This window comes from Gallus gallus, chromosome 1 (genome assembly GCF_016699485.2).
Source record: "Gallus gallus isolate bGalGal1 chromosome 1, bGalGal1.mat.broiler.GRCg7b, whole genome shotgun sequence".
Classification (NCBI taxonomy): Eukaryota; Metazoa; Chordata; class Aves; order Galliformes; family Phasianidae; genus Gallus; species Gallus gallus.
The window spans coordinates 7,162,246-7,177,409 of record NC_052532.1 but is presented as its reverse complement, the minus strand read 5'-3'; the positions used below and the strand labels follow the sequence as shown (position 1 = coordinate 7,177,409).

The 15,164-nt window shown below is 42.9% G+C and overlaps 1 protein-coding gene across 5 annotated transcripts in view; it reads right to left on the bottom strand.

Annotated features, from left to right (window-relative positions):
- Positions 1-15,164, bottom strand: part of CAMK1D (calcium/calmodulin dependent protein kinase ID) — a 226,804-nt gene that overhangs the window by 27,757 nt on the left and 183,883 nt on the right. For all 5 annotated transcript variants that reach the window (XM_040654620.2, XM_046909274.1, XM_003640331.6 and 2 more), the window contains 2 exons: positions 9,988-10,063; positions 1,994-2,106 (listed from right to left, as the gene is read on the bottom strand). In XM_040654620.2, the coding sequence (XP_040510554.1) occupies positions 1,994-2,106; positions 9,988-10,063 (189 nt within the window). The remainder of the gene's footprint in view (positions 1-1,993; positions 2,107-9,987; positions 10,064-15,164) is intronic.

Sequence of the window (15,164 nt, the reverse complement as noted above, 5' to 3'; positions counted from 1 at the left end):
TGATCTAGCTGTAGAATGACCCCTATTCACTGCAGGGGAGTTGGACTTTAAAGACTGATATCTTAAAAAGTTAATCTTTAAAGGTCTCTTCCAACTCAGAAGTTTCTATGATTCTGAGATAATGTTCACAGCTGGTGAAAAGCCACCATTTACTTTTGTGAGTTGTCCCTGGTAAAACTGTCACAGAGATCAAGCAGCTCCTTCACAGACATCTTTTGGGAATTAGCATGGCCTGTTTCCTGTAAGCAGGATGCTTGCAGCTGCCGTGCTCTGAAGGCAAAGGGAGATTTAACATATGAACCAGGCCACCAAGTGCCACCAGCACCAGAAAATGGCCCTGGCTCTTTTGTCACTTGTTAACACAGACGTAACCAAAATGACTCAGGACCAACCCAAACTATTTAATGTGGCAGGTACACCTAGAAGCAATGTGAATAATTTGGAATAAGCAGAATTCAAGATGGCTAGCTCCATTTTCCCTGGCCAGCCAAGCACTTCTGACCACCTGAGTGGTCTGAATATGGTCATATCTGTTGAAGATGTTGGTAAGTTGAAAGAGAAAGACAAGGAGAAGGTCAGCAGTGCAGCAAGAGGAGACCTTCATTGCTCATTCCAAGCAACCATGCAAGTGGGCAGTGATGAGGACACAAGGTGTATTCAAAAACAAGTCACTGAGGAAAAGAGAGTCTCTTGGGCATGAAGTAGTGTGTCTGTAATTGGTGCTAGAGGACGTTGCAGCATGGTGTGCATCCAGTAGTTTCAAGAGAGAGCAGCTGAAGGGGCCCAGCAAACCAAATATGGCAGGAAAATCTTTGTGCTTCTTTAGGTAATGGACTTTCTCCCTGGAAATGCAAAAGGGTCTGCCAGCAGACCTTCATATTTTCTCAGAAAACTATTATGGGCTTAAAAAAACCACTCATCACATATATTTTAAGAAATTCCACACCATGATATCTAGACCACAGATGTTAGCAGCACGTAACGTTGTTTTATGTGGAGATAGCAGGATATATAATTAACTTTAAAATGAAATATTACTTTTTATGTCTTACTTGACTTAACCAGCGCTACTAAGAAATCAGAACCATGTATTTCTAGAGATATTTTCATATGATAAAATCTTCCTAAACTTTATTTCTCTTGCTGTGTGAAATGGCAGGCATTTCCCCAGGTTGGACAGAGCAAGGAAACTGAGCTTGTGTGACCTCCTGAAGGCTGCAGCCCAACAGAGGCTCCCACGGGGTGCAATGCTGGCCGTGCCTCCGCAGGTCCAGGCAGTGGGTTAAATGTCTTCCCACTGGGTGAGGAACTGGGTGAGCACAGGGGCAGCTATCTGGGACCAACCACGTGGATAGCAGTCCCAGTTAGCAAATCCGATTATCATCCTCATTTAGAAGCTATTGATTTCACAGAATCACAGAATGGCCCAGGTTGGAAGGGACCTCAGGGATCATGGATCTCCAATCCCCCACCACAGGCAGGGCCACCAACCTCCACGTTTAATACTAGACCAGGCTGCCCAGGGCCCCATCCAACCTGGCCTTGAATACCTCCAGGGAAGGGGGGGGGGGGGATTTCTAGTGTTTCTTTTTGCTGTATGCACTGCATTCTCACTTTGGACCCACAGTACAGTTTTAGAAACAAAGCCAAACTAGTTTTTCTATTATTAGTGACACATAAAGTATCTGCATTTTATTTGGATTTTATAGAGATACTGAAGTACTTTGTCTTCTTGGGACAGTTTTCTGCTATCTTCACTTTTTGTCCCAGACACATCGAATGTGTTCTGGATGAAATGGTACTTAATTTTCTCTCCTGAAAAAATAACTGTCTGTAATCACTTAGCTAAAAGAAAACACACACATCCCCATTGACTTTCAGTTTAAAGAAGGTCCACACACAACAGAGGGTGCATTCTTACACATGATGGAAAATATCTACAACAGACATTGCTACGTGCATGCTTAGTTGTGGAAATAAATGATCTTCTTACCAGACTCAGAGATATCATCCCAGTATGGAGAGTCGAACTCATACTCTGCCTTGAGGATCTGCTCGAAGAGTTTGGAGTCATTCTCATCATAGAAAGGAGGATACCCACAGAGCCTAATGGAGAAGAGACAAGTGACACTTAGATCCATCTTTGCCAAGAAGGTGAGAAAGGAGAGGGAGGAGAAACTTGTTTAAGACTTGCCTCATTAGGTTTTCAAGCAAGCAAGAACTACCTTGAGAGCATTGTTCAGGAACATGTTAAGAAAAACAACAAACACTTCTGAAGATCAGCACTGTCCTGCACAAATAGGAATTCTTCAAGGAAACCTGGTGCAACTGATGCTACACTGACTCATACAGATATCCTGGCTTCCCTCTGTATGCTTCTGTGTGTGTAGGCAGAATAATAATTGCATGATACAGCCATGAGCCCTTCCATCCTCTCCTCTGCATGTGGTAAAGGGAGCTCTCATGGGATATAAAGCAGCAGAGCCTACATGGGCTGGACGCTGACCTGCTGCTGCACCAGCAGAATCTCTCCTCTTCTCATTACTGCAAGTAATCTTGCTGGCCCCATCAAATTGCCTACCTTGCCTAAGGCTAGCAGCAGTCCTGGTCTTCAGTACTTATTAGAAAACCAAGCCCGAAGACAAGTAGGACACTGAATATTATTTGTGTACATTGAACAAAAGAATTCAGGAAGCACCCTACCTGTGCTGCAGGGATCAGGACATTCACTCTGTCAAAGCATGGCTCCTCCAGCCCTGCAAATGCTGGGCACGGGAACCCCACCTCCAGCACTGCACTGAGGAAATGCAGCCTCAAAGCTTGTGTTTCAGAGACTCCAGTCCCGGTGATGCTGCATGCTACAGCAGACATGTCTCCAAGGACAGACCTTCTTCAGTTTTAACACCAATTTTGCAACATCAGATTTAGATTCAGAGGCTGGTCCAAGGTTTTAGTAAACCCATCCTGCTCACAGTTACACAGAGCTTTCTAGTTCTATCTGCATTGAGATGTCTCACTTTCTTGTCTTATCTCTGTTTGTAGTAAAAATTGTTTTTTTCACTTTCCTCCCTGATAGTGAAATTATCTTTTTTACTACACTTTTCTTAAACCCTGAGTCAGTCCACCTCAATAAAGTATTTATCTGGAGAGAGTCAGCTGTTATAAACAGACCAAAGATCTAGCTGAAACATTACACTGCAGCAAAAACAGAGCGAGGGGGGGAAAACTGTAAGAAATGAAATACTCAAGTTATTTATAACCCAACGCCAGCCAGCTGCCCTGGAGGTTATTTGACCCAACTCAACACTTGGGGGTGAAAAGAGCAATGTTTTGTTAGCTCCAAAGAGTCAGTGTGCTTGATAAATAATTTAAATGGGCTGTGAGATGTTGATTTGCATTAGATCCACATTGACCTGTAAGAATTCTACTGAAATTTGCAGCACTGCAATGCATCCACTGTGGTTCGACTGAATCAGGCATCTCTATCTTTCAAAACAGATAAGACAGTTCTCATTTGTTTCCCACTGGATGGCTGCCATTATCAGAAGCAAGTAAGATGCTCATGCCAGACAAGAAATTACATTTGAGGTAGCGCCACATACCTACCTGATGGGCATGTCCTTGTGTATGGGAATTGATGCAGCAATCCCTATAGTATGCATAGATCCCTATAATATACTGGAAATTAGATACGAAAAAGCCATTGGAAATGGTATATTTAAACAAAAGCTCCTAACGCTGCTATCCACATAAAATGGTGCAGAATTGTCCAGGGTGGAGAATGACTCCTCCAAAGGTGCTCAGAGCTCGCCCTGTGCTCCTCTTCCCTGGGGGACTCTGTAGACTCTGTACAAGAAGCCTGACAGCCCTTCATTAACTTCTTGCCTTCCTCAGCACTTTCCCTAAAAGAAAATCAAACTGCTCTGATAAAAGCATTTGAAGGCGAGCAGACAGCACTGTGCATGCCGAGGTGCTGTCAGGCTGCTCCAGAGAGAGAAATAACTCTCTTAAAATGTACACTGTGCTAATTACCTTGGCAAAGGTACAAGAGCACAAGTTAGGGCTGCGATGATTTATACATGCTTGTGGCAGCAAAACATAGGAGCAAAGTGCTGAGCAGTACAGAGCTGGAGACTGTAGCACTGCCCAGGGCAGAGCCAAGCCATGCATGCCCCAGCAAGAGCTCCAGCCCTCTCACAGCCTTCCACATTCCCTGAACACATCCAGCTCTTTCCAAGCCCCACCAAGTCCTTCCCATACTTCTGTAAGTCTGGTCTGTGAATCTGCATGTTTGGTTATCTACCTCTGGGACGTCCCCACAACTTTCAGAAGAGGTCTTCCAGAAGTTGCTGAGCCCCTTATCTCTGGCCCGATGATCCCCATGATCACCCTTTGTGTCTCACTCCCAGACTTCCATCTCTTCAGTGATGAATGGAGAGAGCTTGAGAAGGGTCAGTTACTATTCCTAATTGTGGACAGGGACATCCCAGGCTGAGCACAGGGAAGGCTCTTGGCTCTGGTGAGGACAATGAGGGGACAAACATTGCACAAAGAGGGGCCCAATGATTTTCCTTCAGAAGACAAACCATTGAGGACATGGAAGAAGGAGGCCAGCTACTTAGGACTGAGGAGATGGCAAGCGAGAGGAAAACACATGAGCATTCTGCCAGAAGTATGGGCTGCGAGCCAAAATATAGAATGTTTTGCTGTCCTTTTCTTTAAAACCAGGGTTTGGGAAGACACAGAAGTTTTAGCATAACTTAGAGCCGGCTCTGGCTTTGCAGCAAAGGATGGGAAAGCCCCAGTAAATTAGCTTAACATGCATTTATGGCTGGGGGAAGTTTTGCTGGACTTCCAACGACTGGGCCACCTTCCAAAGCTTATAATAAGTGTTGTTTGATTCTGACAGGATCAAAATCCCACCAAGTTCATTTCCATCTGCTGGGACATTTCTATGTGAAAGAAAAATGACCTCACTATCAGAGGTTCTGCTGCATTTCTTTAGATATGCAAAGATACAAAAATAACCCCTCTGTCTCCAATGTGAAAGAACTCTGCATTGTCCTGGGGGAGTTTCAGTCAACTATTAGTTGTCATTATTTTCTTGTAGATTCACCAAATGAAGTCATTTTTTAAGTAATTATTTAGCAACTATATCGCATCAGCAACAGATTTTCCCTTAACCTCCTATTCCCAGTCTTGTCTTAAAAAGGAATGGGATGTAAAGAAGAAAAACACAGGTGGATGCAGAAGAAAGACATTGCCAAAAGTCATCTCGAGAAGCCATAGTAGAGCACAGTAAGAATGCCAGACACGCCTTCTCAACAAGCAGAGCAAGCACACCCATGCAAGCTCCCATTGCATACTGTGGATGATACGGAAAGCTAAATAACCCATTTGCACGGTCAGTGTACAATCTGCAACACGAGAAGCATGGGGTTGGTTTTACAAGCAATTTTTTAGCAAGATCAGAGCAAAGAACTCAGTGAGTGCTCAAAGATCTGAGATATATGGTGCAGAAAGTCACCCAAGTGCTGCTTTTATGGTTAAACGTGTATTTCTTATTCTGAGACTAAATCTCCATGCTGGCCAATGCTATTGCCCTCATGAAACTGTGGACAAGCACATATTACCATGGGGAGTAAAAAATAAATTAAGAAGCAAGCAATGAAGGGAAATCATTTGAGGCCGTTTTCCCAGTCTTTGAATGTGGCATCCTGAACAATCCAATGTACCCATGTATGTTTTCTCTCCACTAATTCTCTTTCCAGTACCAATTAAGTTATCACTCACTTTCCCAATGAAACTTATGGTTGATGATGAGAGACCGAGATGTCTGACAGTCTCTTCTCAATGCATGAAGGTAAAAACTTTTGAAATACCATACTGTGTGCTGACCATGGCTATAATTATGGCATCTCTTACTCAAACACCTCATACACGGTTCTGTGCACATCTACTTGAAAATCAAAAGCAACTCAGCAGCAAAAAAGTCCAGGCAAGAGTATGACCCAAGATTTATCTCCACACATCCTTCCTCTATAAACAATATTAGCCAACTGGTAATTCACTTGTCCTATCAATGAACAGAGTCAGAAGAAAATCCAAGCCAAAATGCATTCATCCTAGTGCAGAAGAGACAGGATGTGTTGAGTATGAATAGGTAGCAGCTGAGGCAAAGCATTCTGTGGCCCCATGCTCTTTTCCAGCTTTGGAACATGTTTTTCTACTATTTCTTTGCATCAGCTAACTTAACTTAATCTATATCAGTCATGCATGCAATCATTTTAGCTTCCTAAGCTTTATAACCTTTCATGTGTCTCATGCAGGTCCAAAATCCAGCTACTGGGAGGCCAGGGAGATCTCCCACTCTTCTCACCTTTTATGTTTTGAAGCTGAACAAATATAAAAGCTATCTTGTGATATGTAAAAAGCTGAACTCATCATGGAGGTTGTTTCAAACTGAGCAATATTGCAACTGGAATAACAGGAAATTTCAAGCTGCTAAAATTAGTTCTTGTGAATAATGATTTCTCATGCAAAACAGGTCTTGATAAAAACTCTGCTGGTGCAGCCTCTACAATCTGGATGTCATTAATGAGAGGCATTAGAAACTGGCACTGAAACAAAGGTATTCTTTCCTAAGACATCCTTCACCTTGCCTATTACAGAAACAAATAGCTGTCAAAAGCATCAGTGTCCCAGAAACAGTTTGTTCTTCCAGTGTCATAAACCGAAGGCTTTCATGTGAGTCTGGGCTTGTGTCTGGAGGCACTTCAAGCCACTTATGGTAATTACAGCTCAGAACATCTTTAATATATGCTTGGCTTCTGTGTTGGATTCCCCTGTGTTCCTGTCTTCTTACATGACAACAGTCTGTTCAGAGGGGCTGTCAGAGTCGTGGGAGAGGTGTGGAGATGATGCAGGGTGATGTGCTTGGATTGCCCTACGCATAAATACATCTCCACCTGGTTTGGTGGTGCGGTACTTACAAGGCGACTAACCTAGATATTAAACCTGTGCCCATCACTGTGGTGTCAGGCACTCAAGAAGGGGTACTTCCTTCCTAATTAGGGAAGAACCTCTCTTTTCTCTACCTTCAATACTCCCTTGAAATTCACTTTCCAACAAGGGCACATCTATTGCTTCTGGCTGTTCCTAGAAGAGAAGAGGAGATCCAGTTCAAGATTAGGACATATAAGTGTGGGCTGGATTTCTAAGCTCCCAGTACAGTCACCAGAGATGATGTCAATGAAGAATAATGCAAATGCACTATTAAAGCAAATGAAATTGTTCCACGAAGGCGGAGGGCTGGGGATGGGGAAGGGAGTGAGTCAGTGCCCTAAGCACAAGCATCTGGTGCTATCCCACATGGTCCACTATATCCTGCTTGGCCTCCATCTGTCACTCCAGAAGAAAGGACTCAGCAGTGTGATACATTGGCCAAATCCACGTGGCTGTCCTGGAAGCACCCCACTGTGGCTCTAAATGCATATTTTAGGCAACTGAACATCACATTCTGACGAAGTGACCGTTTGTATCAACATAGTCTGGATTGTCCACATGTAGAGTCCAGTGTCAGAGAAGAAGTTCTGGGACAGCCATGTCACTGAAGCACACGAAACACCTGTGTCTGGCTAGCACTACAGCACAGGGCTGTGGGGATCAGTGGCAGTGGCAGCTTGAGACCAGGTGGGACTCTGTGGATGGCTCAGATATCACTAAGCATCTATGTGAGGGTAGCTGAGATGGGTCCTGGAGTGCTGCTGATTCTACCAGGAGCTGGAAGATGTAGCTCGCATGCAGAAACATTCCAGGAGGTAGTTTGATCTCAGACCTAATCCCACCCAAGTAGTCTGAGTTACAGCCTGTGAACACATTACCACACTCCTATGGCAACACATCACTGCCATTAATTTTGACTGTACATAATACAAATCAGGACCGAAACCCTGAAAAGGTTTCCTTGTCCTGCAAACAGGAATTCATAGGGATTCGTTCTTACTGAGCTGATTTAAGCCTTCAGGGCTGAGAATTCCCTGTAAAGCAAATGCAAAATTGTCTGAAAAGCCCAGCATGTGTTGATTTTGAAAACAGAGCAAGAAATGACTGAGCTGGACGAGATAGAAAGAGCAGCCTCATGTGATTTATGGAACAGATTAAAACCTTTCCCTTATTGAAGATGTTTTCTTTAGCAGGGTATAACATTGCTTAGTGCTGTCTCATTCCTCAGCAAAACACATTAAAAGCAACAAATGAAATCACATCAGGTCTGCCAGTAGCAAAAACCTTTGGTGCATGAACCATAGTTGAACGGGACTGAAAACTTGGAGGAAAGAAGAGACAGATTTATCATCAGGGAACCAGTCCCCCTATCCTGCAGGCTGTCAGGTGGACACATATTTTCATAGTGAATATTTGACGTTCAGCTGAACCTAGGCAATAGTCAGGCCTGGAAGTGAGGCACAGTAGAGTACTGCTTACTGTCTTCCACCTCCTCCTGCATCCTCCTCTCTCTACATTTTGAAGCTGGTACTCAGCAAAGAACTATGAAAGCAAAGGGTACAACTCTATCTGACTGTCCACTAAAGGCTAGCGAGGACCAAAAATACCAAGAAAATATCTAGGTCTCCCACTTTCAGATTTGCTTGTGCAAGATGACCAGTTTGGGTCAACACACTCCACCCTCAGCTAAAAGAGCATTAGGAAGTGATGTATGAAGCAGTCTCTGAGGTATTTTGGCATGTCTGGCCCCTTCCTTGCCGCTGTCTGGCTGCTTCCTTGCCCCTGCTGGGTTTTGACAAAAAGTCAGTGTCAGCACTGTTGATTTTGCTTTGTTATGCAAAAGTTTTTTGAACCCATCTACTGATGGTTGCTCCAGGTTAAATCCATCCCCATACCAAGTTTTGTACTCAAGTAGTTTTCAAATATTCATGTAGAACGGCAAAGCCAGCCATAAGGCTGATGTTTGTAGGCAGGGCTTTTAAATAGAAAAACATACAAGGAAATAAACAAAATGTTCTCACACTATTTTATATATAAAAGCTATTTTGAGTTATATACAGTTTATGTTGAAGACTAAATGAAAATGTAAAGAATGAACATTGTGCAGAGTGGATATCAGAGCAAAGAGGTGTGTCCTGGCACAATTGGACCTGCAACATCAAAACGTTATTCATGTTGGCAGGCCATGAAATGTTTGCATAAGGAGAAAGGGAACAAAACAGGAATGCTTTAATGCTGCGCCCTCATTGGAGTTTTTATTTTTTTTCCCTTCAGTTTTGTATAACTCTGACAGTTGTAAAAAAATTAAATGTAAAAATAAAAAATAAGAAAGGAAAGCACTGACAGTTCTGGCATGAGCAGGACAGGAATGGAATGAGCTCATCTCCTCCTGTGGGACCAGAAGGTTGGAGATGCTGGAGGTGTTAAAGAAAACGATCCACCATTTTCAGTAGAAATCTCATTTTATATTAAGCTTTGGTGAAAATAATTCACTGTACTATGTAAAAAGCTCTTGTTCCCTTGACTACCTTCTCAAGGAAAGAAGTGCCATTGGTACTTCATTGAGGTCCCTTCCAATCCAAGCCATTCTATGTTTCTATCATGTTTCAGGATACACCTATAGGCATGATGCTGTGCCCACTGGACATGGTCAAATTTGCTTCTGGTCATAGCTAACCTGAGCAGATGAGGGAATAGCTTCACTAACACCATGGTCTGAAGAAGTCCACACTACTGTACAACATGTAATTCAGTCAGGAGCAGAAATTTTTCACTTTTTGAAGGGTTATGGTTCATTTACTATTGTTTCTACCCAATTTTTAGCCTTTATGTAACTGGGAGGTATCCAAAATTCACGTTATCCTGGCTCTCAAGCATCAGAGATGAACTTTCTTGGACCATACAAAGAGGGTGAATATATGGTGGAAGAATATACTGCAGGTCCAAAAGCTGCCTGTGATTGAAAACCCAGTGGATACTCACAGGATATATGCGATGACCCCGATGGACCAGCAGTCCACGGCTTTGCTGTAGGGTTTCTGGGCCAACACTTCAGGAGCTGAAATCAAAAAGCCAAACAATCACAGGTTACAAGATCAACCTTCTGAATGTTGCTACGTAGGAGTTGATAGCGCTCCCTGAAACCTGAAGTTCTTTGTCGCCTTCTATGTTCAGCCCTCACCTTTTCAAAAATGCTGATGTTTTTGAAGCTCTTATCCTCAAAAAGAAATAGGACTCCTGAAGGGGAACAAATTCCCCATCTTCTGCCACCAAAGAAAGAAATGAAAAACAAGGACAGAAAAACACATTAAAATTTAAGTGCCGCAAGGCCATCAGCTGCCTCCCAGAGGAAGCTTAGGACATTTGGGGCTGAGCTTTGGAGCAATGCTGAAATGCCCTTTCAGCCTGGCAGCTCCACTATTTCCCCTGCCAAATGAGGGACTTCAAGAGACAACTTAGAAAGTATGAAGTGTCAGGGAAGTGATAAGCCAGGTCTGCAGGAGAGGAAGGAGAGCTGTCACCATGCTACCATGTGCTGACTAATGAAGCCTCCTGGGTGTAAGAGCAAGAGGGGATCATTTGTCCTCCTGCCTCTTGCAGTAAAAAACAAAGCAGCAGGAATTGGACACAAAGAAATGGAGCCCTCTCTGTTTCTGTATTGTTTTCCACTACCACAGCTTGAACTTTGCTAGAAGTTGCAGTATGGCCATTTACTGGAACTCTCTGTGAGTCTGCTTTCCTTTCTTAAACCACTGAAAGCTGAAAAGGTGTTTTTTGATTTTTATTTGGGTTCCTGGACTATTACGATTTCCCTGTTTGGACCTTTCAGTTGAAAATGCATAAAGCCAATTTTTAAAAACCCATGACTCTAATCTTTCTGATGTAAAGGAGCTTTAGCACGTTCAAAGCATTTTCAAAGCAAAATGACCACAATAATGCAACAAATCACCATTGGTGGCATTCCCAAAGCAGACTCACCACACGGGGTCTTCAAAAGCACAGTATTTCCTCTGAATACTCTAGAGCTCAAATGCTCACGAAAATAAAAAAGCAACCCAAAAAAGCCAAACAAACGAAAAAAGAACCCCTAAAGCAGCAGAGGCTAAATCCCAGCCAAAATAATTCTTTGTTATTACACCTTACTGTGCTAGGAGTCTTACCAGCCACAAATTAGCTTTTAATAGAACAAAGAAGAAAACTTTGAAGAACATAAATATATTAAAATAAATATATTAAAACTCAAGCCTCACACCTATTTGCTGTATAAGCTTTTAGGGTATTGGTAGGAACTCTTCTAAGAGCAGTCTTCCTAAGCTGGACAAGTCAATGAAACTAAGGTCAAAAGTGCCAGCAAGGAATGGAGCAGCAGGCATTAATGAGAAACGGAAAAGTCTTCCTGGTGCTTGGGCATGGGAGCTTAAAGAAGACACTAACAGGAAGACAGTGCACAAAGCAGATGAGAGAGGGAATCCAGGTTGCATTTCCAAAAGTAGCAGAAGGATAGAACGGGTCAGGTCACTGGGTGGGCATTGCAGAAAGGAAAAAAATCCAAGGGAACATAGGTAAATGTACAGCTGGTAGGGGGATTATGAAGGCTTTTGAGGATGGGTTTGCCTTAGTCTGCAGCACAAGGTGAAGGTAACACCAATCTTTGAGTCACCCTACAAACTGGAACTCCTGCATGCAGAATGTAAATGATACTTCTTTCTATTCACATATTGTTCATCATCATACAGTGCTGCCATGTGCTACAGTGCCTATCTACTGGCATGCCAAAGGATGTTTCTCTCCACTACACCTAGCATGAAGCTCTCCTGACCTGGCAACGTGTGTTTTGCAGAAACCTGCATCTCAATTGCTGAGAAGTCCCCGACTCCTTCCAGGACACTGAAATACTGCTGTAGCCTATCAGGACAAAGGATGAAATGTTCTTACTACAAAAGGAGATGGAGCTGTGCAACAAACAGGGTTTGTAAGACTCAGTTTCCCTTATTGTCCCATCTCTTGTGACTGAGTTCTGTGAGAAAGCATGAAGAGGAGTGTTTGTTTTCCCCTGTGCTTTGGTGGTTAGATGTCTTCCATTTCTAAATTTTCAAAATTCCATTCACATCTCTCTTCTTCCTTTGACTGTCAGTTCCAGTTTGCACCATTTTCAAGATTGGTAAACATTATACACTGTATATTCCCCAAAGGAAATATTATGCAAATTGCTCCTGAACACCACAGATACAAGTGAGCTCCTGACGTTATACAGATATGCCACATTAACATAATAGAAAACAAATCTGAGATGAGGGGATGTGAACTAAATAAAGATTCTCTCTCTTAAACATCAAAGCTGTGCTGGAGTATTTCTCTCTGCTTTATGGGAGAGCAGAGCACTGATAACAGGCAATTGATGCTATAGACAGTGGCTGTGAAGCAGGTAAGGACACTGCAGTATCAAGCCAAAGCAAATATGAGTCTATCACCTCACCTTTAGTAAACTTTAATGAAGGAAGACAGGAGCCTTAAATAACTACTTTATGGCCAAAGGGCTGCTTTTGTTTTTCGCTCCAAAAAGCAAAGCAATGGAAGCATAAGCTAAGCATCATCTGTCTGTGATACACAAAAAAGATGGAAATATTTAATGAGCTGAAAAACAAGTCAGAGGAACCCTTAGAAATGACAACAGATCAATGCCTGAGAAAGCAGGAGACAATGCAAAAGAAAAACAAGAGCTGATGGTGTTAAAGGATCAACACAGTTGACTGAAGAAGCAAAACAGCAGCAAGGAGAATGGAAAAGTCAAACCTCCCATTAATGGTGCCAGGAAAACACGTCTGAGCAGAAAGAGAAAGCTATTCAGATCTCTCTTTCTGAACCTTGAAGCCAAAGCAATCTTAAGGACAGGAAAACCAGTCCTGAATGGGTTATACCTTTCTTTGGATAATGAGGACACTTCACTTCCAGGCCAGATAATCTGCTGACTTACAGATAGGGTGCTTATTTGTTAAAAATTGAAGGGCTTATTTCAAATGAAGGGTTTAAGAAAGAGTTCATAATAAAAAAGATTTGGAAGCCTTTCACAGCACAATGCCATTACCCCCATTGGGCGCAGCTCCTGATAAGCTCCCTAAAAATGCAGCTGCTGGATGCCAAACCCAGCAATCCATGTTCTTGCAAAGAGCTCAGCTGATGCGGATTGCTCTGGTAGTTTAAGCCTGTTGAAGTCATGAGGGTGCCTGCCCTTCATTCCAGTCTCATACTTAAAAGTGGTTCTCCTTCACTCTCATGATGTTTCTACTCTCACCAGATTTTGCTGTCTCACAGGAACTCAATCTAATGCTATTTTCTATGGTTTATATGCCTTCCGATGTATGACATGCCAGAAGGAATGATGCATTTGATCAAAGGGTGATGGCTTTCATGACTCCCCATAGGACTGACAAGTCAGGAGGGTGCCGTAAATGTGGGAGGAATAAAAATATCTAAATACAGTTAAAATAATCAGGGACCTGCTTACATTGGGTAGGGAAACAACTCAGCTGTCCCAGCAAACCAGCCTTGCAAAACACAGGACTAGCTGTTCAGCTAGTAACTACTCAGGGCCGTGTAGTCAGGTCTCTTAAGGAAAGATGGGGAAATGTGAAAGAGCTGTGCTGGTGCAAGATGGTCATGAAATTCAAAATGGAAGGTGAGTAATGGGCAGGGTTGGTAAGGGGCACCAAAGGGAAGTGCTGTTAGACCTGCTGCTTGGGACTCTTGAGGGTACCGCCTCGAGAGGACGGACAGAAAGGAACTCCACACCACTAAGTAGATGCTTGGTTGCTCTCTCTAAGAACCTACCCAGAGATGGTGCAAGTGCAGTGTGAGCTCTGCTGTCATCATACAAAATGTCTTCTTCACAGTGCAAACAGGCTGAGACACACAAAGCAGCTTCATCACAAGCTGGGAGCCTGTCTTTACCACTGACTCCTGGGATGAAAACCACTTGTTTCCCTCTCTCACAGTCCTCCAGTGCTTATCTTGTTCTGGTTGGCCAAGACTTTGCAGTTTAGTACTGTTTTCTAAGGACAGCAGTGTTTTGGTGTAGCCGTCCTGGTTTCTTTTGGTACAGTTGTCCCTGTGTCATTGTTCTGAGTCAGATGTAAGTAGCCATCATGGGATATAACACAGCTACAACCACAGCCTAGCAGAGTCCATTTCCTGGAGTTGAATGACTGCACTGTCACCAGCCTGTGCCTTGATCAGAGTAATTCCCATGCTTTATTTTTACTTTATTACTCATGTTACTGCCTAAACAGCTCCTGGGATTGTTTTTTTGCTAATAAGGATATTCCAAAGGCTTATTGAATATTTTGAAGCATTTTACTCAAAGGATACCAAGTAAAGTCAAAAGTAAACGTAGAAATCTATTGTTTACTTAAGTGCTTCAGTCTTGCACAGGGCTAAGAGAAACACATGGCTTTGATAAGACATGGACTTTCTACTGGATATCTGGCAGAGGTGAAAGGTGTGAGATGACCTTTTCTAAAGCCACTACAGACATTAAACCAGTAAGTAATGTGAGGTGCTCAGGGATCAGTCACAAGCCCAGGGTCCAGCCCAATCCTTAAGACGGGGAAATGCAACAAAATTTTACTTGAAGTTGCTTTGGGCCCCAAACAGGAATTTTAAATCTCAGTAGGATTAAGATATTAGCCAGCCACAAACACAGTTAATAATTCAGTGTCTCTGCAAATGGAGATCAGATTGCTGAGACAGACTTTCCAACATATTTTCCAAACTTTGCAGTTTTTGTAAGCATCTTGTGAGTCTAAGTCCCATCTGCAGAAGTAACCAAAGCTTCTGAGAGATCAAATCTCACAGAAAGTCAGTCAGTGAGACCTAGTTTCCAAGCAGCCAAAATCTCTTCAGAGGAATTTGCTGAGTGACTGAAGAGTCACTGACTGAGTGCCCAACTTGACACACCTCAATGACAATTCATTTTCATGCAGTTTTGAGCACCTCCTCCATCAAAACCAAGCTTTTATAAATGGTCTCCAAGCAGTCCACATCTGTGATGTTTAAATCAACATATCACTAATGGCTTATACAGATCTTGCCCATAATCCCATAGATCATTCAGAGAATTTGGAAAACACTACTTCTTCTCCAGTCTAGAAGATGGGTGGGAT